At 36.6% G+C, this 26,755-nt stretch overlaps 1 protein-coding gene across 7 annotated transcripts in view; it reads right to left on the reverse strand.

Moving 5' to 3' along the window:
- The window catches only part of Tmlhe (trimethyllysine hydroxylase, epsilon), a 143,220-nt gene that overhangs the window by 52,332 nt on the left and 64,133 nt on the right, over positions 1 to 26,755 (reverse strand). For 4 of the 7 annotated variants that reach the window (XM_040744818.1, XM_005087514.4, XM_021223788.2 and 1 more), the window contains exon 2: positions 3,391 to 3,572. In XM_040744818.1, coding sequence (XP_040600752.1) covers positions 3,391 to 3,571 — 181 coding nt within the window. In that variant the 5' untranslated portion in view covers position 3,572. Of the gene's footprint in view, positions 1 to 3,390; positions 3,573 to 10,592; positions 10,614 to 24,908; positions 24,951 to 25,921; positions 25,968 to 26,755 lie in introns of those variants that run through there. The other 3 variants (XM_040744817.1, XM_021223785.2, XM_040744819.1) reach the window with 3 other exon arrangements.

A 26,755-nucleotide genomic window follows, 5' to 3' on the forward strand; every position in this document is an offset into this window, starting at 1 on the left:
GCATCCTTTGGGTATAAGTCTAAGAGTAGAATTGCTGGATCTTGAGGTAGACTGATATCAATTTTCCTGAGAAACCACCATACTGATTTCCAAAGTGGCTGTATAAATTTGCACTCCCACAAGCAATGGAGGAGTGCTCTCCTTACTCCACATCCTCTCCATCATAAACTGTCATTGTTGTTTTTGATTTAGCCATTCTGACAGGTAGAAGATGGTATCTCAGAGTTGTTTTGATTTGTATTTCCCTAATAGCTAAGGATGTTGAGCACTTTCTTACGTGTCTCTCAACCGTTTTAAACTCCTCTATTGAGAATTCTCTATGTAGTCCTGTAACCCACTTTTTAATTGGATCCTTTGGTGTTTTGGAGACTTGCTTCTTGAGTTCTCTGTAAAATTTGGAAATCAGCTCTCCATCAGATGTGGGGTTGGTGAAGATCTTTTCCCATTTTGTAGGCTTTTTGCGTTCTTGACTGTGTCCTTTGCCTTACAGAAGCTTCTCAGTTTCAGGAGGTCCCATTTATTAATTGTTGATCTCAGTGTCTATGCTACTGGTGTTATGTTCAGGAAGGGGTCTACTGTACCATTTTGCTCAAGGGTACCTCCCACTTTCACTTCTAAGAGTTTCAGCGTGGCTGCATTTATTGTCATACCCCCCTGATCACACCTGAACTCATCTGACGCTTTAAGGTTTTTAAGAATGACTTTTGAATAAGAGTTGGGATAGCCTATAAGATATATGAAGGAGTCTCAAACTCAGAGCTAGGACACACACATACACTGAAACAGTTTGGCTCCTGATTGCTCATTTTCACTATATAAAATTATATATATATATATATATCGTCTACAGCTTCATTTAATTAATGTATTAGTTATTTTATTTGTGGTGGAACCCTCATGGTTTTCTATATATAAAAGTGATACCTTCATTTTTTTTCTCACCCAATTACCGTGGTTAGGATTTTTAGTCCTATACTCTGTAGAAACAGCAACTATGATCTTTCTGTCTTGTTTGTGATCTTAGAAGAAAGATTTCACCTTAAGACCTACAAATAATCAAAGCATATTGGCTAGAGTAAACAAAAGTAGAGACATCGTACTACCTAATTTCAAAAGATATTACAAACCTATAGTAATCAACATGGCATATAACTGCTATAAGATAGACAAATTGACAAGTGGAACAGAGAACCACTGTTCTAAAGCACATACAAGATAGACCACATTCTGAGCTAGAAAACAAAGCTCAAAAAAGGATATAGGAATCTAAAAACAGAATGTTTTCTCAGTATAATGGAATTAGCTAGAGATAAATAGCAGAAAAATATAAAATTCCTGTGCATCTAGAAATTAATGTATAAGAATTTAAACGTGTGATTTAACAGTTTCAAGTAAAAGAAAACATTCTGAACTAAATGAAAATAAGTATACAGTTTACAAAAATTATAAAGCACTAAAGTAGTCATAGAAAAATATATTACAATAAATGCATACAGTAGAAAAGGTCTAAGATCAAAAACCTAAGTTATAAAATTAAGAAATAAGATAAGAGCAAATTAAACTTAATGGATAGTCAAAATTATAAAGAAAGACATTTGATGGGGGATGTCCTTCTGTGTATATGTTTCTCTTATTGATTGATGAATAAAACTCTGTTTGGTCGATAGAGGCAGGAAAGATGGGTGTGGTACGGAGATGAGGAGAATTCTGGGAAAGGCAGGCAGAGAAGCACTGGAAGGAGCCACTGTGTGGAGACCAGGAGGATAGGACACACCTGGCATTCTCCAGTAAGATAAAGCCATGTAGAAATATATAGATTAGCAGTTATGGGTTAATAATTAAAACAGAACTAGCCAATAAGAAGCCCTAGCCATTGGCCAACAGTTTATAATCTGTTGCATCTAGAAATTTGTTCATTTGAGCCTAAAGCGGCAGGACCTGGTGGAACAAGCTACATACATTGAAAATGAGGGACAAGAAAATCAATGAACCCAAAAATGATTTCCTCAAAAGAAATAAAACTGATAAATCTTTAGTCATGTTAATCAAGATAAAAAGGAAAAGAAATTACCAACATCAAGAAAATTAGCTTGATGTTGATTAGCTACAAAAAAGTCAAGAAAAATATTCCATTCATATTAGCTCCCAAAATAAAATAAAATATTTAGGAATAAATGTAACCAACAATGTAGTATCTCTGTTACAAAATTATAAAAGGTTGATGAAAGACACTTGAGAAAATAGAATAAATATATTGTTGGATCACCTATAGTCATTACAGATATAATCAAGTTTTAAAAAGTTATAATGATTACCATCTTTATAAGGAAAGGCTGACTTCAAAATAATGCAGGGGCTATGTGAAGATGGAAGCAAGGGTTGAAGTGATACTTCTATAAGTAAGCAAGCAAACAAATAACAAAAGCCAAGAATTGTTGGCAACTAAAATAAAATAGAATAGGATAGGAAAATGACCTAGCTCTCCTAGACCTTGAAGGGAGTGCAGCCTTGCCAAAAGTGTAATTTTCCAAAGACCCTCAGAATTGTGAGAAAATATATTTCTATGTTTTACTTGAACTGTTTACTGCTCTAACTGGCCATGTCAACCTGGAAGAGTGAGCCTAAAAATGAGGTGTTCTAAAGTCTCATGTAATAGCCAACTTTATTCAGAATATAAGATAATTTATACTCTAAGGGTTAAGAGGAGTCAACTGAGTAAAGTATACAATTATAAGGACAAGACATACGTTGCAGAAACATGTTTTTCTATAGATGCATATGAATAAAAACAGCCGAAATAATATCATGCCTATTCGCTATAGCCGGTAGGGGCACAAAAGCACATTCCAAGAACAACTCAGTGCTTCTGAAGAAACTGAGATCACAAGACTCGTGTTTTCTTGGAGTCTTCTCACAAGCATTCAGAATTCTTCACACACAATTCCATTCTTAGGCTGTGTCTCACACTACTCAGTTTGAAATTCTTTCAGGAGCCTAAGGAATCAACAAAAGGGATAAAGCTTTCTCTACCCTTTACCTTGTAATACTTTCTATGGTTGCATTATTCCTAGTCTATGTGCTTCAAACACTTTCCCATGGATACTGAGGGTTTCTTTTTTTCTTGTATAATACAGGAGTTTGGTTGGAGCACTGCAGAGTTAGCCCTAACTAAGGTGGGACTTTAGTGCTGCCTGGTGTTTTGTCTTTCTTGTGATTTATACAATAATATTGGAGATAAGTATCATTCCAACTCCACTGAGAACATGTTCAGGCTTCACAAGGAGTATTTTTTTGTTTTACAGCCAAATGAACATATTTTATACCATTGAGTTATATATTTAAATGGTAAATATGACAATTAAAAATATTATTTCCTTACATATCTCTTACCCAAATGATCTTCATGTTGGTGCCAAGTACAACTCACAGACTTGGAAGCTGTATGGCACCAATGGATGGATAACGAAAATAAACTTTTGAAGTTGGACAGTTGAAGAGCTTGACCTGTGTATCCTCTCTTCATCAAATTCTGGAGACTGCTTTGTAGGTGCAACAACTTATGGTACCACATCCTGGAAGAGAGAATAACAACATAACATAATTTTATGAGGCTATAGGAATAATGCTACAACTGTAACTATAGTTATAAGCATTATGAAATAACAAGTAATAACAAGTTTAATGATCTCAATTAGACAAACTGGATAATCTAAAAAGTATAGTTACCTAAAATTAATTTGTTATATGGGAAGAGAGGGAGAAAGACATGTAACCAAGAAAAGTCTATATGGCTCTTGATGTGAAGCTATTTTGACAAATATGTAGTAAGGTTACTAAAAACAAAATGTTCATTTTGAGTGGACTTGTGTATATATGTATACGAACATTTATATGTGGGTTTGATAATAAGGACTGAATTTTATGCTGATGTGGGATGAAGATGATAACAAACAAAGCCCATAGCTAGGGAGGTACCCTTGAATGAATTGGTACAGGAGACCACTTCCTGAATATAACACCACTAGCACAGACACTGAGAGCAACAATTAATAAAATGGACCTCCTAAAACTGAGAAGCTTCTGTAAGGCAAATGACCCAGTTAAAAAAACAAAATGGTAGACCACAGAATGAGAAAAGATCTTCACCAACCCCACATTTGACAGAGGGCTGATTTCCAAACTATACAAAGAACTCAAGAAGCTAGTCACCAAAACGACAAATAATCCAATTAAAAAGTGGAGTACAGAACTATTGAGAATTCTCAATAGAGGAATCTAAAATGGCTGAAAGACCCTTTAGAAATGACTCAACATCCATAACCATCACAGAAATGCCAATCAAAACAACTCTGAGATACCATCTTGCTCCTGTCAGATTGGCTAAATCAAAACACCAATGAAAGTTTATGCTGGAGAGGATGTGGAGAAAGGGGAACACTCCTCCATTGCTAGTGGGAGTGCCAACTGGTGCAGCCACTTTGGAAACCAGTATGGCAGTTTCTCAGGAAAATGGGAATCAGTCTACCTCAAGATCCAGCAATTCCACTCTTAGGCATATACCCCAAAGGATGCACATTCATGCAACAAGGACATCTGTTCAACTATGTTCATAACAGTATTATTAAGAGCAACAAAAGAAAAAGGCCAAGCAACATACAACAGCAAACCTATCAGAATCACACCTCCATGGAAACTCTGAAAGCCAGAAGGTCCTGGATAGATATTTTACCAACACTAAGAGACCACGGATGCCAGCCCAGACTGCTATATCTAGCAAAGGTTTCAATCACTTTAGATGGAGAAAACAAGATATTCCATGACAAAACCAGATTTAAACAGTATGCATCCACTAACCCAGCTCTACAGAAAGTTCTGGAAGGAAGACTCCAACCCAAGGGAGTTAACTACAACCAGAAAAACACAGACAATAGATAATCCCACCTTACCAACAGCCAAAAGAAAAAAGAGGTAGGGATTCACATATAATTCCACCACCATCAACCATTCCAAAACAAACAAGAATGAGCAATCAATGATCATTAATATTGCTCAATATTAATGGTCTTGAGGTGCCCATAAAAAGACACAGGCTAACAGAATAGATTTGAAGAGAGAACCCATCCTTCTATTTGCACTTCAGCCTCAAAGACAGACATTACCTCAGAGTTAAGGGTTGGGAAAAGATTTTCCAATCAAATGAACCCAAGAAACCAGCAAGGATAGCAATCCTAATATCTAACAAATTAGACTTTAAAATTAAATCAATCAAAAGAGATGAAGGAGGACATTTCATATTCATCACAGGAGAAACCCACCAAGATGAAGTTTTGATTCTGAACATCTTTCCCCCAAATACAAAGGCATCCACGTTCATAAAAGAAACATTACTAAAATTCAAATCACATATAAAGCCCCACACACTTATAGTGGGAGACTTCAACACCCAACTCTCACCACTAGACAGGACTACCAGACAGAAACTTAACAAAGAAGCAAAGGAACTAATAGAAGTTATGACCCAATTGGGACTAACAGACATCTATAGAACATTCCATCCAAATAAAAAAGAATATACCTTCTTCTCAGTGCCACATGGAACTTTCTCAAAAATCAACCCCATACTTGGCAGCATATCAAACCTCAATAGGTACAAAAATTGGAATACCTCCATGCACCTTATCAGACAACCATGTGTTAAAATTAGGATTCAACAACAACACAAATTGCAGAAACCCTACAAACTCATGGAAATTGAATAATGCACAATTGCACCACTCCTGGGTCAAAGAAGAAATAAAAAAGGAATTAAAGACTTCCTAGAATTCAATGAGAATGAAGACACAACATACCCAAACCTATGGGACACTTTGAAAGCAGTGCTATGAGGGAAGTTCATAGCACTAAGTGACCACATGAAGAAACTGGAGAATAGTTACACGAGAGAATTAACAGCACAACTGGAAGCTCTAGAATACAAAGAAGCAGACTCTCCCAGGAGGAGTAGGCACCAGGAAATAATCAAATTAAGGTCTGAAATCAATAAAGCAGAAACTAGAAAAAGAATCAATGTAACAAAGAGTTGGTTCTTTGAGAAAATCAACAAGGTAGACAAACCTTTATCCAAACTTACCAAACGGCACAGTGTGAACATGAAAAATAACAAAATCAGAAATGAAAAGGGGGACAAAACAACGGACACTGAGGAAATCCAGAAAATCATCAGGTCATACTTTGAAAACCTATACTCCACAAAATTTGAAAATCTAAAGGAAATAGACAATTTTCTGGATAGACATCACTTGATAAAATTAAATAAAAAACAGATAAGCAATTTAAATAGACCTATAATCCCTAAGGAAATAGAAGCACTCATCAAAAGTCTCCCAACCAAAAACAAAGAAACAAACAAACAAAAAAAACCGCCCAGGGCCAGATGGCCTCAGTTTAGAATTCTACCAGAAATTCAAACAACAGCTTATACCAATTCTCCTCAAAGCATTCCACACAATAGAAGCAGAAAGGTCTTTGCCAAACTCTTTTTATGAGGCTTTTATAACCTTGATACCCAAGCCACACAAAGACACAACTAAGAAAGAGAACTTCAGACCAATATCTCTCATGAAAATTGAAGCAAAAATACTCAATAAAATATTGGGAAATCTAATCCAAGAACACATCAGAAAACTCATCCACCATGATGAGGTAGGCTTCATTCCAGGGATGCAGGTGTGGTTCAACATACAAAAATCCATCAATGTAATCCACCATATAAACAAGTTGAGAAACAAAAATCACATGATAATCTCACTAGATGCTGAAAAGGCCTTTGACAAAATTGAATAACCCTTCATGATAAAGGTGTTGGAGAAATCAGAGATAACAGGAACATACCTAAATATAATAAAAGCTATATACAGCAAACCAACAGTCAACATCAATCTAAATGGACAGAAACTCAAAGCAATTCCTCTAAAATCAGGAACAAGACAAGGCTGTCCATTCTCTCCATACCTCTTCAATATTGTACTTGAAGTTCTAGCTACAGCAATAAGACAACAAAAGGAGATCAAGGGGATATAAATTGGAAAGGAAGAGGTCAAACTTTCAGTATTTGCAGATGATATGATAGTTTACGTAAAGTGACTCAAAAAAAATCTATCAAGTAACTCCTACAGCTGATAAATACCTTTAGCAAAGTGGCAGGATACAAGATCAACTCAAGAAAATCAGTAGCCCTACTATATACAGACGATAAAAGGGCTGAGAAAGAAATCAGAGAAACATTGCCCTTTACAATAGCTACAAACGACATAAAGTACCTTGGGATAATGCTAACCAAACAAGTGAAAGACCTGTATCGCAAGATCTTTGAGTCTTTAAAGAAAGAAATTAAAGAAGACACCAGAAAATGGAAAGATCTATGCTCTCGGATAGGCAGGATCAACATAGTAAAAATGGCAATCTTACTGAAAGCAATATACAGATTTAACACGATCCCCATTAAAATCCCAGCCCAATTCTCCACAGACCTTGAAAGAACAATTCTCAATTTTATGTGGAAAAAAAAAGACCCAGGATAGCGAAAACAACTCTGTTCAGCAAGGCAACACCCAGAGGCATCACCATCCCTGACTTCAAGCTGTATTACAGAGCTATAGTCTGGAAAACACCTTGGTATTGGCCCAAAAATAGACAAATAGAACAATGGAATCAAACTGAACACCCCAACATTAACCCATACATGTATGAACACCTGATCTTTGATGAAGAAGCTAAAATTATACAATGGAAAAAAGAAAGCATCTTCAACAAATGGTGCTGGCATAACTGGAGGCTGACATGTAGAAGACTGCATATAGATCCATGTCTATTGCCATGCACAAAACTCAAATCCAAATGTATCAAAGACCTCACCATAAATCTAGTCACACTGAACCTGTTAGAAGAGAAAGTGGGAAGTACCCTTGAACGAATTGGTAAAGGAGTCTGCTTCCTGAACATAACTCCATTAGCACAGACACTAACATAGACAATTAATAAATGGGAACTCCTGAAATTGAGAAGCTTCTGTAAGGCAAAAGACACAGTCAGTAAGACAAAAAGGCAACCCACAGATTGGGAAAAGATATTCACTAACCCCACATCTGACAGAGGGCTGATCTCCAAAATTTACAAAGAACTCAAGAAGCAAGTCTCCAAAACACCAAAGGATCCAATCAAAAAGTGGGTTACAGAACTAAATAGAGAATTCTCAGTAGAGGGGTCTAAAATTGCTGAGAGACACTTAAGAATGTGCTCAACATCCCTAGCCATCTGGGAAATGCAAATCAAAACAATTCTGAGATACCATCTTACTCCTGTCAGAATGACTAAAATCAAAATTTCCAATGACAGTTTATGCTGGAGAGGATGTAGAGAAAGGGGAACACTCCTCCACTGCTGGTGGGAATGCCAACTCGTACAGCTACTTTAGAAATCAGTATGGAGATTCTTTGGGAAAATGGGAATCAGTCTACTACAAGACTGACCCAGCAATTCCACTCTTTGGCATATACCCAAAAGATGTACATTCATACAACAAGGATGTCTGTTCTACTATGTTCATAGCAGGATTATTTGTAATAGCCAGAACCTGGAAGCATGTCCCTCAACTGAAGAGTGGATAGAGAAAGTGTGGTACATTTACACAATGGAGTACTACTCAGCGGAAAAAAACAATGGAGTCTTGAAATTTGCAGGCAAATGGATGGCACTAGAAGAAACCATCCTGAGTGAGGTAACCCAGTCACAAAAAGGGAAACATGATATGTACTCACTCATTTATGGATTTTAGACATGGATCAGGGGAGTGCCAGCATACAATCCCACTGCCAGAGAGTCTGGGAAACAGAACCTATATCCAGCAACTGATGGAAACAGAGGCAGACACCCACAGCTAAACACTGAACTGTACTCCTGGAATCCAGTGAACGAAAAGGATAACTGATCAGCAAAGGAAGTAAGACTGGGCTGGTTTAACCTCTCTTAGTTTATGTCCAGTATGCTATTAAAATGATCTAAATAATTTTTAATGTATTTCCTTTATCGGTTTTAATATTTATACTTGATTCTGCAATTTTCTTTAAAATTATTATTGCATTTATTTTTATTGTGTATGGACATGAACATGTTATCTGCCCAACTTGTAGCAGCTGGTTCCCTTCTTTTACCATTTGGGTCCTGGGGATCAAACTCAGTTTGTCAGGCTTTGGATAAGTACTTTTGGACAAGATGGGCAGACCCATCTTGCTGGCCCTTGTCCTGACTGAAATTTTCAATCTGTTAAGTTATTCCATTTATTTGCCCTATAAGTCTTTTAGCATATTTACAATAAATATTTTGATGTCTCTGTGTGAAAATGACAATATCTGGAGCATCTATTACATGGACCCTGTGGCAAAACTTCTGCTTAGAAGATACCTCTTTTCCACCAACTTGGCAAACTAAGAGTTCAACAAGGACATTCAAACTGAACTATATCTGACAGACTTTCAGACACAAACATTCTTAGGCAAGACCTGAGGGATTGGCAGAAAAGCCAGGAGAAGAACACCCACTGGAAAAGCCTCAGACACTGAAAATTGTGTGTTAAACTGTGATCACTTAGAACACCACAGAGAAGACAATAGCTGTGGGTGGGCAAAGCGCAGGTGTCCTCTTGATGCAATCTGTTTAAAGATTGTCTAAATTATATTTGAGAAGCTTCTATCAGTAAGCAATATATGTTGCTGAGAGCTACAGATTATACTTACGTGTAGAGAGAAGCCTTCCCGCCAGCCTGGTTCCAGAGCCACATCAATCCCAAGTGAACACACAGGAGGCTATATTAATTATAAAGCTGTTGGCCATTTGCTTGGTTTCTTACTGGCTATCTCTGATTTAAGTATTTACTCCATAATTGTTAATCTAAGTATTTCTCTTACCAGAGAAAAGGGTCCGGACCTCTTATTCCTATGGCAGTTATATCATGACTCCCTGTGTTTCTCCTTCCCATAATCCTCCTTGACTCCTAGTCTCACACATCTTGCTTCCCTATTGGCCAACAGTGCTTTATTGACATATACACAGCACTTGGGAGGCAGAGGCAGGTATCTAAATGATTTAGAGGCCAGTCTGGTCTATAAGTGAGTTCCAGGACATTCAGGACTGTTACACAGAGAAACATTGTCTCAGAAAAAATAATAATGATAAATTAAAGAAATAGAGTAATAAAAGCCACATAAAAATGGAAAATACAGAGAGTTTTTATGCTGTATGTTGTCGTGTTGTTTTTGAATTGTTTGACTGTGAGGGAGCAATAGCTACTAACCAACATTTGATTATAAATAATGTTGTTGGATTAATCTACACTATATATTCTGAAAATGCCTTGACTTCAAAGTTGAAGTCAAAAGATATGTTACTTTGGAGAGGAGGTTTTGCTTTTGTTTCCACAGGAAATTAGAGACTGTGGTTTCATTCTTGGTTAAGAAAAATAAGGTTTAATAAAGGAAGACCCCCTCAAAAATCTCCAAAGGGAATAGATGGCTCAGATGACCCATGTTTCAAAGTACCTCTGTTGCAGTTTCTTCTGAGTTCTTCATCCAGAACAGCTTCAAGACTGCTGGCTAAGATGATCCAATGTCACAGAATACTCCAGTCAGGGCTTGGCCATAATTTTCTTTGGGTTCCCATAAGATTACCAGTGCCCCCAATCAGCAGGAAGTAGCCTAGAAATCTATGCCCACATTTCCCCTACCAAAATATGGATTATGGATGTTTGTCTTTGTTTACCATGTTGATTACAAGTTTTAATAGATAATGGTCAAGAAAAAAAGCTAAACAAAGGAGATTAGATTCAGGGTTCTTGTTTTGAGAAGAAAACAGGGGGAAATGAGGTGGAATAATGCTCTTGTACACTGTAAGGATTTATCATTGGTATTGGTTTAACAAAACACTGGTCAGTGGCCAGGCAGGGAGTATAGGTGGGGCGACCAGACTAGGAGATTTCTGGGAAGGGTAAATGCAGAGGCACATTTGCCAGTCAGACACAGAGGAAGCAAGATTAGAATGCCATACTGAGAAAAGGTACCAAGTCACGTGACTAAACATAGATAAGAATTATGAATTAATTTAAGTTGTTAGATCTAGTTAATTAAAAACCTGAGCAATAGGTCAAATAGTTTATAATTAATGTAAGCTTCTGTGTGTTTATTTGAGACTAAATGACTGCAGGACCTGGTGGTACAGAAACTTCCATCTATACCCTAGCCAATTTATGGTGGTTTGAGTGATAAATGATTCCCATTGGCTCAGATACCTGAATACTTAGTCTTTCGTTGGTGGCTTTGTTTGGGTAGGTTTAAAATTGCACATCAAATGGCAGGACAAGTTGGCAAGTATTATGTATGAGTTTTTGAAGTGGTACTAACTTTGCTGGCAATGAAAGCTGCAGGAATGTGGGGGGTCATGAAAAACAGCTGAGGCTTGGCACTTCAAGGGGCCAGGAGAGGTCATTTGTGAAGGTGCAGTCTTAGCTATAGTAGAGACACAAGGAATGAAGTCGTCATTTAGAGAAACTGAAGCTTGGAACCATGTGACAGGAATGTAGTCCCTTCAGAAAGAGCGGGAGGCCACTGATGAAGGTGCATATTTAGTTGCAGTGGAGACCCCAAAGACAATAGTAAGTGTGGAGTGGAGTCAGACTGAGCCTACCAGACAAGCTGTGTGTTCTGTGAATGGCAGAGCTAGAGAAGTGAAACTTGTTTGAATCCTTTGGAGCCTAGAAGATTGTGAGGAAGTTCCAGATGCCAGGAACTAGGTTTACACTGCTTAATGATCCTGCAAGTGATAGACTTATTTTTAAAAAAGAAAATGGCTTTTAAAGTGTTGACATTTTTAGAGACTCCTGGGTTTTTAAAGTTAGACTGTGCCCTAGATTATGATATTAGCACAAGAACTTGGAGGCAAAGAAGAAAAGAATGATTATGGTTGAAGGTTGAATAGTAATGTCTTTGTGTACCAAGCTGATAAGGGTCAACTGTATAGGATTTTGTTAACTTGATACAAACTAGAGTCATCTTTGGAGACAAGAGCTGAACTGAGGAATTATCTTCATCAGATTGACCGGTGGGCATGTCTGTGGGGCATTTTCTTAATTAATGATTGATATGGGTGGGCTCAGTCTACTGCGGGTAGTGCTATCCATAGGCAGGTGGGCCTAGCCTATACAAGAAAGGTAGCTGAGCAAGCCAGAGAGAGTAAGTTAGTAAGCAGCTTTCCTACATGGTTCTTGAATCTGACCCTACTTGAATCTATGTCCTGACTTCCTTCAATGATAGACCTTTATTCCCTTTTGTCATACCATTTTTTCACAATAACAGAAAACACTAGGATGTGAATCTAAGGAAAAGAGAGAGAAGACACAAATTAGGAACATTAGAGATGAAAAATGGAACACTACAACAGATTCCAATGAAACCCAGAGTATCATGAGTATTTTGAGAACTTTCTTTAAAAACTGGAAAATCTTGAAGAAACTGATAAACTACAAGATACACATGAACTACCAAAATTAAATCAAGAAGATATAAAATATTAAATAGACCCATAACAAGAAGAAAGATTGGAACAAAAACAAACCCATGACTAAGTAGAGTCACTGCTAAATTCTACCATACCTTTAAAGAGGAGTGAATAGAAATATTTCTCAAATTTTCCATAAAACTGAGGTAAGGAATGCTACCACATTCATTCCATAAAGTAAATATTAACCTGATATAAAAATTAAGTAAAGATACAAAAAACTGTAAACCAATTTTCTTGATGAATATAGATGAAATTATTTCTATAAAATACAAACTGAATTTAAAAAAACATATTAAGAAGTTTACATAGCACCAGGAGCCTGCAGAGAGAGCTGGTACACTTCTGCCCACACTAGGGGCAGAGGACAGAGGTCAGCACCGGGTCCCCATCTTAGACCCGATTTCCTCCCACTTGCCCTCTCTCGGATCCCCTGGCTTGGGGATGGCAGCCAGGTCAACTCCCCCTGGAATGAACTACCAAGTGACCAGGAGCCTGCAGAGAGAGCTGCTCCACTTCCACCCAAACCCAGGGCAGAAGACAGAGGCGAGCAAGCTCACCCTCTCTCGGATCCCCTGGCTTGGGGACTGCAGCCAGGTCAACTCTCCCCGGAAGAATGACCAAGTGACCAGGAGCCTGCAGAGAGCTGCTCCACTTCCACCCAAATCCAGGGAAGAGGGCAGAGAACAGAGGCCAGAGAGTATTGGATTTGCTTGCACCCACTGAAAGGGAGCCCTGGTTGCCTACCTACCAGGAGAGAAAGAGACTCTTTCTATACCCACTGGAAGAAGTGATGGGGAAAAGGCAGTATAAGAACACACTCAGCAACAGAAAAACAAATATGACACCACCAGAGTCTAGAGATTCTACACCAGTAAGACCTGAACACTCCAATGCAGATAAACAGAAGGAATGACCTTAAAAATACCTTCATGAAAATGATAGAGGCCCTCAAAGAGGATGTGAGAAAATCCCGTAAAGACATGGAAGAAAAAACAAATCAAAAATTCCAAAAACTCAAAGAAAGGGAGGAAAATATGAAGCAAAATTACAAGAAACAATTCAAACAATGCAAGGATTTAAAACTGACAAGGAGACAATAAAAAACAGTCTGAAGGAATGCTGGAAATCGAAAAACTGTGGAAACAGACAGGTACTACAGACGCAAGCATAACCAACAGAATACAAGAGATGGAAGAGAGAATCTCAGGTGTTGAAGACACACTAGGAGAAATAGATTTATCAATCAAAGAAAATCTGAAGTCCAACAAATCCCTAACACAAAATATCCAGGAAATATGGGATAATCCCACTTTACCAATACCCAAAAGAGAAAAGGGGCAAAAATCCACATACAATTTCACCATGAACAACCATTCCAAAACAAATGAGAACCAGTAATCAAAGGTCATTAATATCCCACAATATTATTGGTCTTAATGCACCCATAAAAAGGCACAGGCTAACAGAATGGATTCAAAGACAGAACCCATCCTTCTGCTGCATACAAGAAACACACCTCAGCCTCAAAGACAGACATTACCTCAGAGTTAAGGGTTGGGAAAAGATTTTCCAATCAAATGGCCCCAAGAAAAAAGCAGGAGTAGCAACCCTAATATCTAACAAACTATACTTTAAACTGAAATCAATCAAAAGAGATGAAGGAGGTCATTTCATACTCATCACAGGAAAAATCCACCAAGATGAAGTCTCAATTCTGAACATCTATGCGCCAAATACAAAGGCATTCACATTCGTAAAAGAAACATTACTAAAATTCAAGCCACACATAAAACCTCACATACTAATATTAGGAGACTTCAACACCCCACTGTCACCACTAGACAGGATTACAAGACAGAAACTTAACAATGAAACAAAGGAAATAGAGGTTATGACCCAATTGGGTTTGATAGACATCTATAGAACATTCCATCCAAACACAAAAGAATATACCTTCTTCTCAGCGCCACATGGAACTTTCTCAAAAATTGACCACATAACTGGCAACATAGCAAGCCTCAACAGGTACAAAAGAGTTGGATTAACTCCATGTATCTTATCAGCCCTACAAATTCATGGAAATTGAATAATGCACTATTACACCATGCCTGGGTCAAAGAAGAAATAAAAAAAGAAATTAAAGACTTCCTAGAATTCAAAGAGAATGAAGACACAACATACCCAAACCTATGGGATACTTTGAAAGCAGTGATGTGGGGAAAGTTCACAGCACTAAGTGCCCACATGAAGAAAATGGAGAATAGTTACACTAGAGAACTAACAGCACAGCTGAAAGCTCTAGAACACAAAGAATCAAACTCATCAAGGAGGAGTAGATGCCAGGAAATAATCAAATTGAGGGCTAAAATCAATAAAGCAGAAACTAGGAAAACAATACAAAGAATCAATGTAACAAAGAGTTGGTTCTTTGAGAAAAATCAACAAGATAGACAAACCTTTATCCAAACTCACCAAATGGCAGAATGTGAACATGCAAATTAACAAAATCAGAAATGAAAAGGGGGGCATAACAACAGACACTGAGGAAATCCAGAGAATCATCAGGTCATACTTTGAAAACCTGTACTCCACAAAATTCGAAAATTTAAAGGAAATGGAAGACTTCCTGGATAGTTATCACCTGCCAAAATTAAATCAAGAACAGATAAGCAATTTAAATAGACCTGTAACCCCTAAGGAAATAGAAGTACTCATCAAAAGTCTCCCAACCAAAAAAAAGCCCAGGGACAGATGGCTTCAGTGCAGAATTCTACCAGAAATTCAAAGAACAGCTTATACCAATTCTCCTCAAAGTATTCCATGCAATAGAAGCAGAAGGGTCTTTGCCAAACTCTTTTTACGAGGCTTCAATAACGTTGATACCCAAGGCACACAAGGACACACTAAGAAAGAGAACTTCAGACCAATATTTCTTATGAACATTGATGCAAAAATACTCAATATAATACTGGCAAATGGGATCCAAGAACACATCAGAAACACACCATGATCAAGTAGGCTTCATTCCAGGGATGCAGGGTTGGTTCAACATATGAAAATCCATCAATGTAATCCACCATATAAACAAGCTGAGGAACAAAAATCACATGATCATCTCACTGGATGCTGAAAAAGTCTTTGACAAAATCCAACACCCCCTCATGGTAAAGGTCTTGGAGAGATCTGGGATAACAGGAACATACCTAAACATGATAAAAGCTATATACAGTAAACCAACAGCCAACATCAAACTAAATGGACAGAAACTCAAGGCGATTCCACTAAAATCAGGAACAAGGCAAGGCTGTCCCCTCTCCGCATACCTGTCCAATATTGTACTCGAAGTTCTAGCTAGAGCAATAAGACAACAAAAGGAGATCCAGGGGATACAAATTGGAAAGGAAGAGGTAAAACTTTCACTATTTTCAGATGATATAATAGTTTACATAAGTGGATAGGTAGGATCAATGTAGTAAAAATGGCAATTCTGCCAAAAGTAATCTACTGACTCAATGCAATCCCCATCAAAATCCCACCACAATTCTTCACAGACCTTAAAAGTACAATTCTCAACTTTATATGGCAAAACAAAAGACCCAGGATAGCCAAGACTACCCTGCTCAACAAAGCAACATCTGGAGGCATCACCATTCCTGACTTAAAGCTCTACTGTAGAGCTGTAGTCCTAAAAAACAGCTTGGTATTTGCACAAAAATATGTAGACAAGTGGGATCAAATTGAACACTCTGAGATTAATCCACAAACCTATGAACAGCTGCTTTTCAACAAAGAAGCTAAAAGTATACAATGGAAAAAGCATATCTTCAACAAATGGTGATGGCATAACTGGATATTGGCATGCAGAAGACTGCAGACAGATCCATGTCTATCACCACACACAAAACTTAAGTCCAAATGGATCAAAGACCTCAACATAAATCCAGCCACACTGAACCTCTTAGAAGAGAAAGTGGGAGGTACCCTTGAAGGAATTGATACAGGAGACCGCTTCCTGAACATAACACCAGTAGCACAAACACTGAGATTGACAATTAATAAATGGGACCTCCTGAAAATGAGTAGCTTTTGTAAGGCAAAGGACAATACGACAACAAAAGGAGATCAAGGGGATACAGATTGGAAAGGAAGAGGTCAAACTTTCACTATTTGTAGATGATATGATTGCTTATGTAAGTGACCAAAAAAAACTCTACCAGGGAACTCCTGCAGCTGACAAACACTTTCAGCAAAGTGGCAGGATACAAGATCAACTCAAGAAAATCATTAGCCCTACTATATACAGATTATAAAAGGGCTGAGAAAAAAAATCAGAGAAACATCGCCCTTTACAATAGCCACAAACAACATAAAATACCTTGGGGCAATGCCAACCAAACAAGTGAAAGACCTGTATTGCAAGAACTTTGAATCTTTAAAGAAAGAAATTAAAGAAGACACCAGAAGATGGAAAGATCTCCCATGCTCTTGGATTTCAACATTTCAAACTTTATGCATATATGGAAATACCACAGTGAATCCCATTTATATGTGCTAATAAAAATTAAATGTAATAAAAATTAGAAAATTTATACTAACTCCATTTACCCTCTTCTCCTCAAATGCTATTGGTGTCTTGTTTTATTTAAGTGCTTTCCCATACAATGTATTTTGATCATATTCTTTTAGCTTCCCTAAATCCTCCTATATGAGCACTATTGAGCAAATGTGTCTTGTATAATTGAGCATCCTTTGAGTATATGCCCAAGAGTGGTATAGCTTGGTCCTGAGGTAGATTAATTCCCAATTTTCTAAGGAACTTCCATATTGATTTCCAAAGTGGTTATACAAATTTGTACTCCTACCAGCAACAGAAGAATGTTCCCCTTGCTCCATATCCTTGCCAGTATGAGAAGTCACTTGTGTAATTGATCCTAACCATTCTGACAGGTGTTAAGATGGAATTCCAAAGTAGCACTGGTTTGCATTTCCCTGATGGCTAAGGGTGTTGAACATTTCTTTAAGTGTTTATCAGCCATTTGAGATTGCTCAATTAAGAATTCTGTGTTTAGATATGTACCCCCATTTTTTAAATTGGATTATTTGTGTTCTGATATCTAGTTTTTGAGTTCTTTATATATTTTGGATATTGGACGTTTATCAGATGTGGAGTTACTAATCTTTGGGGATGATCCTAGTGAAGATTCCTAGTAATGGGGATACATGTCTGAACTGGATATTTTTATGGACAGGCAAGGCTTCCAGTGGTGGGACTGGGTTGCATTCAGTTGTGTTGTTGGCAGAGATGGTCCCATAGAGATACTTGAACAATCCAGGCTGATGCTAGGACAGAGGGTCACTCTCTAAGAATTGATAGTTTTCCTCTCCTGTCAATTCAGGCCATCTATTACAAATATATCATAACTTTAGACATGTTAGGTGCTAGCAACCATTACAGGTACTGGAACTACATCAGTAAATCAAACAAATATTCATATACTTATGAAATAAGTTTAATGATCACCTATGCATATAAACTGGTATCACCACAGAATTCTTCCTCAAGTAAATTATAATTCAGTTCAATCAGCTGTATAAGTCAGAAATCAATGCTTCAACTCTGCACATTACTTTTAATTTCTTCTGTAAAGCCAATTATCCAATCATGAGAACTTTTACCCATTAAATGAGTCTCAATCCTGATACAGTACTTTATATCACTACTTATCATAATACTAGTCCAGGGTCATCATTATTTCTCATTCAAAAAGGCAGAAATTCATCGATTCTTTTTTTTTCGTACATTGTATAGTTTATATAGGAAGTATAAACTAAACTAAAACAGATATATTTTAACAAATGCATGTAGTAAGTGTAAACTAAAACAAAATAGATCCATTTGAAGGTATTCCAAGTCACTTTAGGATAAGATCCAATGTTCTTATATTTTATAGTACCATCTACTGCATAGTCCAGGGCTACCTATAAGTCTCACATCTTTCTAATTATCTCATTATGCCTATTTACCTACTCCAAGTTACGTTATAGCCTTTCTTTTAAAAATATTTTTGTGATTATAATTATATCATTTCCTTTCTGCTTTTCTCCCTCTAACCCCTCCCAAGTAACCCAACCCCTGCTTTCTTACAATCCAAGCCTGTGTGGATGTTGGGTGTCTTCCTCACTTTTTCCACATCATTTTTTGAGACAAGGTCTCCCACTCTAGAGCTCATTGATTGTCTAGACTGGCTGGCCAGTGAGCCTTTGTAAATCCTCCAGTTTCTGTCTACTCAGCACTGGGGTTACAGGCATTTGTTACTCTGCCTAAACTATAACATGGATGCTGGGGATTGAATTCAGGTTCCCCTGTTTATACACCAAGCACTTTACTTACTGATGCATTTCCTCAGCCCCTCGTTTGTTTCTATACTTAAACACCTTACATTGTTCCTATTAAATAATATGTTTATGGTAATTGAACTGAATTATTCTTCTAGCTTCATCACATGGCCTCTTTAAAACTGATACGCTGTTTGCTCTAAATCTTTACCTTAAAAAGTGATAAAAATACTGACTGCCAAGGTAAGGTTTCCAACAGGTCATCAACAAATTTTTCTTTTGCCTATAGTCTGTTAGTCATGATGATCTGAATATAATAATTTATTAACACACAATTATATTAATTATATAACTTAGACTTTGTTGCCTAGAGGGTCATCATGAAAGACAGGTTAAAGAAACTCTATTACTTATTCATTATATACATATGTATATATTATTCCACATTTTCATAAACAGTCTGTAATAAACTTGTCACAAATAAACATGTTTATAATGAATGACTTTGTCGATATCTTTGCAATATTTACTGTTCTAAAATTTAACTCAGGTGGTATTTAGCTCATTTGGTAAATAGACTTAAGTTTCCTACTTTTTCTTTGTTAGATTTGGTGATATATTTACAGAAATCTAGTCTTACAGTTACTTAATTCATTTGATCAATGAGAGAAAATACACTAGTCATTTTTCTGAGATCATAGAATATTTCTTTCCATCTTAAAATATGTATTTCTATAATCCTGAGGTAATTTGGAATTTTATTCTTTCAAATAATAATCATTTGGGTATATGTCACTTATATTTATCCTTATTTTACAACCTTTTGGTTTTACACACACACACACACACGGGTATGGAACAGAACTGTGAGATTAGTATAAACTTCCCACACAACTCTATTATTTTATTCTTTTTTATTTTAACATAATGATTTGCTATTTTATATTCAAAATTATTTTTGAGAACTTCTTAACTTTGGGGAACTAAAATCTTAATGTAAATTAGGGTCCAACAACTATCAATCACAAAAACAGAAACTTTGGGAAAATAGGAATAGTAGAAATTCTAGTCAGGGCAGGCAATTACATAACAGGTCAATCTGGATGTTTTCAAGGTTATTATGAAGGAAGAACCATTATCCCCTGAAAGGCATCAAACCAGGAAACCATTTAACTCCTGTCAATTTATTCTTCCAAAGATCTTTCAGATTTGCTCTTCTCTTTCCATTTCTATAGATACCTTTATCACCTCATACCTGGACCACTGTCATAGTCCAGATGGTTTCTCTGCCTCCATTCCATCCACATTCCAATCCATTTTCCATATTATTGCCAGATTAATCTTCTTAAAACACTTCAGTTATGTCACTCTCCTGTCTAAATACTAGCTTAAATGTCACCATATTTATAACGTATTCCCAGCTCTCTTAGGAAGAGTAACTGCCCACTTAGTGTCTTCCCAGGCCTTTCTATGTATATACTTATTACTGAACTTTCAAGTTATTCAACAATAATTTGCCCAATTTTGTTTTGCCATTTTCAGTGAGATACTTAAAGAGAAGACACAAGGTTTAGCTTATCCCTTTTCAATGAAGAGTTCATATAGTAGGGCCCATATCAAGACTATCATATGTATTGCTCACTGTACCTACCTTGCTCTCTCCTTCATTCTTTATACTTACTCTCCAGGTTTCAGATTAAACATTAATTTACTGAAAAACCTTCCCTAACATTATCATTAACTAATTATTTGAAAATACATTCTTTATTAGGTTGGTTGTATAATGTAAATATATATTTAAATATTATATAGTACTCTGTAATTAAATTATGTACAATTTTATATTTGTATGTATAATTGAAAGTAAATTTAATTTGAAAATAAATTAAAATTTAGTTGATCAATTAAACACTCATTAGATACATAAATAGTATCCAGCATTGTTTCCATCCAACCTTTGCTGAATGTCAGTGAATAAAAAAGATATAAATTCTTGCTTTCTTAGCTACATAAAACTTTTATGCCTAAGAACCATGTAATTGTGTTACAATAAAACTGAAAAAAATCATAATTTACATTTAAAATTTTGACAATTTTATACAATATATTATTATCAATTTCACCTCATATCACTATTTCTTCCTACTTGAACACTCCTGCTGAATTCCTTCTTCATCTCAACTAGTTATCCTACTTTCATGTCGTTTTCTTTTTTTGGTACATGTTTTATTCAGATAGACATGGCTACTGTGTTTTCATAACTGAAATGGCAACATCATATCCAGAAGAAAGTGTTTCATAATGTTCCTTCCCATCCTTTGACTCTCATAATCTTTCTGCCTCCTCTTACATGATGTTCTCTGGGACTTGAAGTTGATATGGATGTCTTGTTTAGGGCTAAATATCAGATAATCAATTATTCTCTGCATTTTGATTAGTTAAGGGTCTCTTCATTAGCTGCTTCCCACTAACAAAAGGAGCTTCTCTGATACAGGCTGAGAGCAAAACACTTGTCTCTGGATATAAATGTAAGTACTCAGAAGGCAGTTTCAAAACATGTCCAATTAGTAAAATATTTGTAGTAAGTTCTTCCTAGGGCTTATGACCTCCCCAACAATAGGATTTTGACCAAGTTTACAGTACTAGACATGTGGAGAAGGTCTCAGTTCTACTCAGAAAGCAGTCATTGTCTCCATCATCATTATGCTACTATTGCACCAGTGGACAATTCTTTCTGGCAGGTAAGTACTGTAAAATGCAGTGTCCACATCTGGGTAAAACTGTTAACTATTTCCTCCAGCAGCTTGAATAGGATCTTCTGTCACTATGAAAGCTACCTAGTAGGATAGAAGCATCCAGCTCTGTTCCAGATTGACTTATTTATGTCCTGTAACCAAGTGTATTGCTTCTTCAGCAATATTGTCTTAAACTCTAGTTCTAATGGGTAACCAAGAGTGACAACAGTAGCCCATATTGTTTTGGGAGTCACTGGAGGCCTCTCTGGTTAATAACTCAGAGAAAAGCATTTTGTGCCTGACATTGGAATTTTCACTAATAACCATGGCTTCTGGGAGTAGCACTATCCACTCATGCAGAGTATCTTGCAGCATGAATAATAAAAACCCAGAGATAGATATTGGGGTTCAAGCTGAAGATCAGAAAAGCAAAGCAGCAAGCAATGAGCTCTTACCTCTACCTCAGACCAAAATGGCTGATCCTGTCTCCATGAATCCTCACAGGTAATTCTCTCCACAAATCCTCACAGGGAACTGCTCTGAGTTCCTGTCTCCTTCTACCTTATATTGCTTTCTCTGCACAGTCATATCACTTCTGCCTCTAACTCCCTAGTGTTGGGATTAAAGGTATATGATACCAAGTGCTGGGATTAAAGGCATGAACTCTGTTGCTCCTTTGGGCTGATTCACTCTTGTATAGCCCAGAGTGGTCTTGGACTCACAGAGATCCATCTGGAATTAAAGGTGTGTACCACCACTGCCTGGATTCTATGACTTGAGACTTTCTTTGCATTCTGAACCCTCAGGCAAGATTTATTAAATCATAAATAACATATCACCAAAATTCCCCCTTTTTGTCTAATATAAAAAGGAAGAGTACAACTAACATAAAAACTATATACAATAAGCATATACATTATATACAGGCAATAAGTACATTGTCAATGTCTAGGCTATCTGCATCTGACAAATTCAGAGAAAACACTCCATTATCTGTCCTATCTTGGTGAGTCCAAACTCTTGTACCTAATTTACTTTCTATTCTAATTTGTATTAACAAATTATCTTTTAATGTTTCTCAACCTTTCACACTTTACACATTTAGAGAGTTTCTTTTCTGAGTCTGGTAAACAAGGAAAACTATAACTATACTATTTAGTCTTCAACTCCCTCAGAGACCCAAGAAGGAAATAATACTAACTGAGTAAACAGGAAGTGCAAGCAAGTGACTTCCAAAAAATGTGAGAAATGACAAAAACAGTTGGCTACCTAGACGATCACCCAAGGTTCTTCTGAAATGTTGGAGCATCCATCTTTGACCTATAGGCCTAGCATATCTGACAGACTTTTCTGTGAGGCAGAAGGACTGTCCCATCTTGTCTTGGCAAGGTTTGCAGTCATTCTCATTTGTATCCTATTTGTCCAATTTGGACAGCATACTATCAGCAGTCAAGGTAAAGGGACTTTCTTGCCCAGTGATTTACTTTTGCCACAAAGAAAGTAAACTCCATGTGAAATTTCTTTGATGTCCATCACCTTCTCTGAAGTAGATTGGTGCTGCCAGGAGCAGACATGTCTCATTGTCATTAAAAAACAACCTATGTTGTTAAAACATCTTAAATGCCATATTCTGTAGATCTCTGAAGTGTTTGAAGATGACCTATCTATTTAAAACATATCTCTGTTTGACCTTGAGAATATACATAATGCACCTACAAGTTCAGTTGTAATAGGCGACAAATTACTAACCTGCATTTCATTATTATCCTATGTACTTAGTAATAATAGCTTTCAAGGACTGGAAATTTGCATTACATTGATAAATGATCTGTATAGGTATAATACCTTGAACAATATTAGAAATGTATATATACTATGTTTTAACAAAATTATATCAATATACAATATTTATATATAATATACAAAAGTTCAATCCAATGTAAAATATTTAAAACTAGTAGTTGCTTTCTAAGAGTAGATTCTATAACCTACTTTTTATCTTGTCATATCTATACTTTTTAAAGTAGATTCAATGATCTACCTTTTTATGTCCTCCCTTATTTCTTTTCAGAGTAGATTCAATATCCTATCATATCTGTATCCGCTCTTTTTCTTTTCAAAACAAAAACTCTGAATCTAATCCCCTTGTTCAAGTTTCTGCCTGAATTTAACTAATGATAATTTGTAACCCATCACCCTAAACAATGACAAATATCCATACCCTATTAAATGACCAAACACCACCCACCCCACCTCTTGGGAATGTGGTAGTCATATTCTTAAAGTTACTTCCTGCTGTCTGGGGATGATAGCATCTTTTGGGGAATCCTGAAAAGAAAATTTTGATTTAAGTGTCAAGCTGTATCATGTTTGTCCAGTCTCTGTGTCATGGGGAAGTGCAGGGCTTGTCTCAAGTCCTAGCTAAAGGAGTCTATGAAGCTGGATCATCTCAGCTAACCTCCTCTAAACTGTTCTGAGCAGTGTCAATGAAGCTGGCTCATCTCAGCTGGTCACATCAAAATTGTTATGAGTAGTTTGTAGTTCAAAGCTTATCTTTAGTTGGTGTTCAGCTTATTGGTTTTATAGTAGTCATAGTAGAATTTTCATCTATGGGGTGCCTTCTTCTTTTATTTGTTTGCTTGTGTATCTGTTTTGTTTTTCCAAGACGGGGTTTGTCTATGTTAACAGTCCTGGCTGTCCTGAAACTCACTTTGTAGACCAGACTGGCTTCAGAATCACTGAGATCTGCCTGCCTCTGCCTCCCAAGTGGTAGGACTAAAGGTGTGTACCGCCATTATCCAGCGGGGATTCCATCTTCTTTTTGGCGACTTCAAAAGATTCATTAGGTCATATTATTTCTATTCTTGGTAATTTTTTCTGGGTAGTTCTCCCTTCTTCTTTAGATGTTGACTTGTCCAAAGGTCTTTAAATTTGTCAGTATGGTTGTTTTTATTTTCCTGAAAAGAGAAAAACAAAACCCTTCCCAACCTTAACTTTGGGGAGGTTCCTAATATAATCTTTATCAATTTTGATTTATGGTTTCTCATGAAATTGTTGTTTTAGCTTATAAAGCTATTATCCAGAGCAGTATGGTTTCTTACAATAGGCATTAGGTTTCTTAATTGATCTGGGAAGGAGTTTCCTCCATGATGACAGGAAACAATTAAATCAAATTTGGCATAAAGGCCTGTGAAAAGCTCCTCAAGGCATTTATTGATGGCAGAGTATTACCTTTGATGTCTCTTGTTTACCTATATTCATTTGCCACAGCTTCTGCAAAATATAGAAGGGAGGGACATTCTGTTTGGATTAGGTTTCAAAAAGTATTGTTTGCAGGAATGCCCTGATTACAATCCCTTTTTAAGTGTCCTTGTTTGCCACAATTAATACATTTGACATTTCAATTTTTCTTCAAACTTCTTGAAATAACCTCTCCTATTCATGCATCATCATGGCCATGAGCTTCAATATTAATTGTATATTGGATCCATTCCTTCAAAAGTGCTGACCTTGTCTTTAAAGGCCTAATTATCCTTTTGCATTGAGAATTAGCATTTTCAAAAGACAGAAATTCGACCATTATTTTTCTAGCTTCTGTGTCTGATATTCTATATACTGCTGAAATCAGGCTTTGTAAAAAAATTGGTGTAGGCTTCCTTAGGTACTGTATAACTTCTGTAAATAATTCAATTTTCTTTCCCACTTCTCCAATTCTTTCCTAAGCATTCAAAGCTGCTGCATGGCATAAAGTCAAGAGGTGGTCATCATATGGACTTTGCCTTTCTAAAGTTGCATAATCTCCTTCTCCAAGAAGTTGATCTTGGGAGATTTCTATCCCTCTAGCTTCAGTGCAGAATTCTACCAGAAATTCAAAGACCTAATTGTAATACTCCTCAAAGTGGTCAGCACAATAGAAGCAGGAAGTTCATTGCCAAACTCTTTTTATGAGGCTACAATTACCTTGGTACACAAGCCACACAAAGACACAACTAAGAAAGAGAACTACAGATGAATTTCCTCATGAACATTGATGTAAAAATACTCAAAAAATACTAGGGAATCGATCCCAAGAACACATCAGAAACAGCATTCACCATGATCAAGCAGGCTTCATCCCAAGGATGCAGGGATGGCTCAACATATGAAAATCTATCAGTATAATCCACCATATAAACAAACTGCAAAGGAAAAACCACATGATCGTCTTACTCGATGCTGAAAGTCTTTGACAAAATCCAACACACCTTCATGATAAAGGTCCTGGAGAGATCAGAGATAACAGGAACATACCTGAACATAATAAAAGCAATATACAGTAAACAAACAGCTAACATCAAACTAAATGGAGAGAAACTTAACGCAATTCCTCTAAAATCAGGAACAAGAGACGGCTGTTCACTCTCTCCATATCTCTTCAATATTGTACTTGAAGGACTACCTAGAGCAATAGGACAAAAAAAGGAGATCAAGGGGATGCAAAATGTAAAGGAAGAAGTCAAATTTCACTATTTGTAGATGATATGATAGTTTACATAGTTGACCTGAAAAACTCTACAAGGGAATTCCTACAGCAGATAAACACCTTCAGCAAAGTGGCAGGATACAAGGTTAACTAAAAAAATCAATAGCCCTACTATATACAGATGATAAATGGGCTGAAAAAGAAATCAGAGAAACACCACCCTTTACAATAGTCTCAAACAACATTAAATATCTGGGGATAAAAATAACCAAACAAGTTAAAGACCTGTATAGCATGAACTTTGAGTCCTTAAACAAAGAAATTAAAGACACCAGAAGATGGAAAGATCTCCCATGTTCTTAGATAGGTACGATCAATATAGTAAAAATGGCAATCTTGCCAAAAGCAATCTACAGATTCAATGCAATCCCCATCAAAATACAGGCACAATTCTTCACAGACCTTGAAAGACCAATAATAAATTTTATATGGAAAAACAAAAGACCCAGGATAATCAAAACAACCCTGTAAAATAACGGAACTTCCGGAGGCATCACCATGCCTGACTTCAAGCTCTATTATAGAGCTATAGTCCTGAAAACACTTTGGTATTAGC

Source organism: Mesocricetus auratus, unplaced genomic scaffold, assembly GCF_017639785.1.
Source record: "Mesocricetus auratus isolate SY011 unplaced genomic scaffold, BCM_Maur_2.0 Super-Scaffold_100003, whole genome shotgun sequence".
Classification (NCBI taxonomy): Eukaryota; Metazoa; Chordata; class Mammalia; order Rodentia; family Cricetidae; genus Mesocricetus; species Mesocricetus auratus.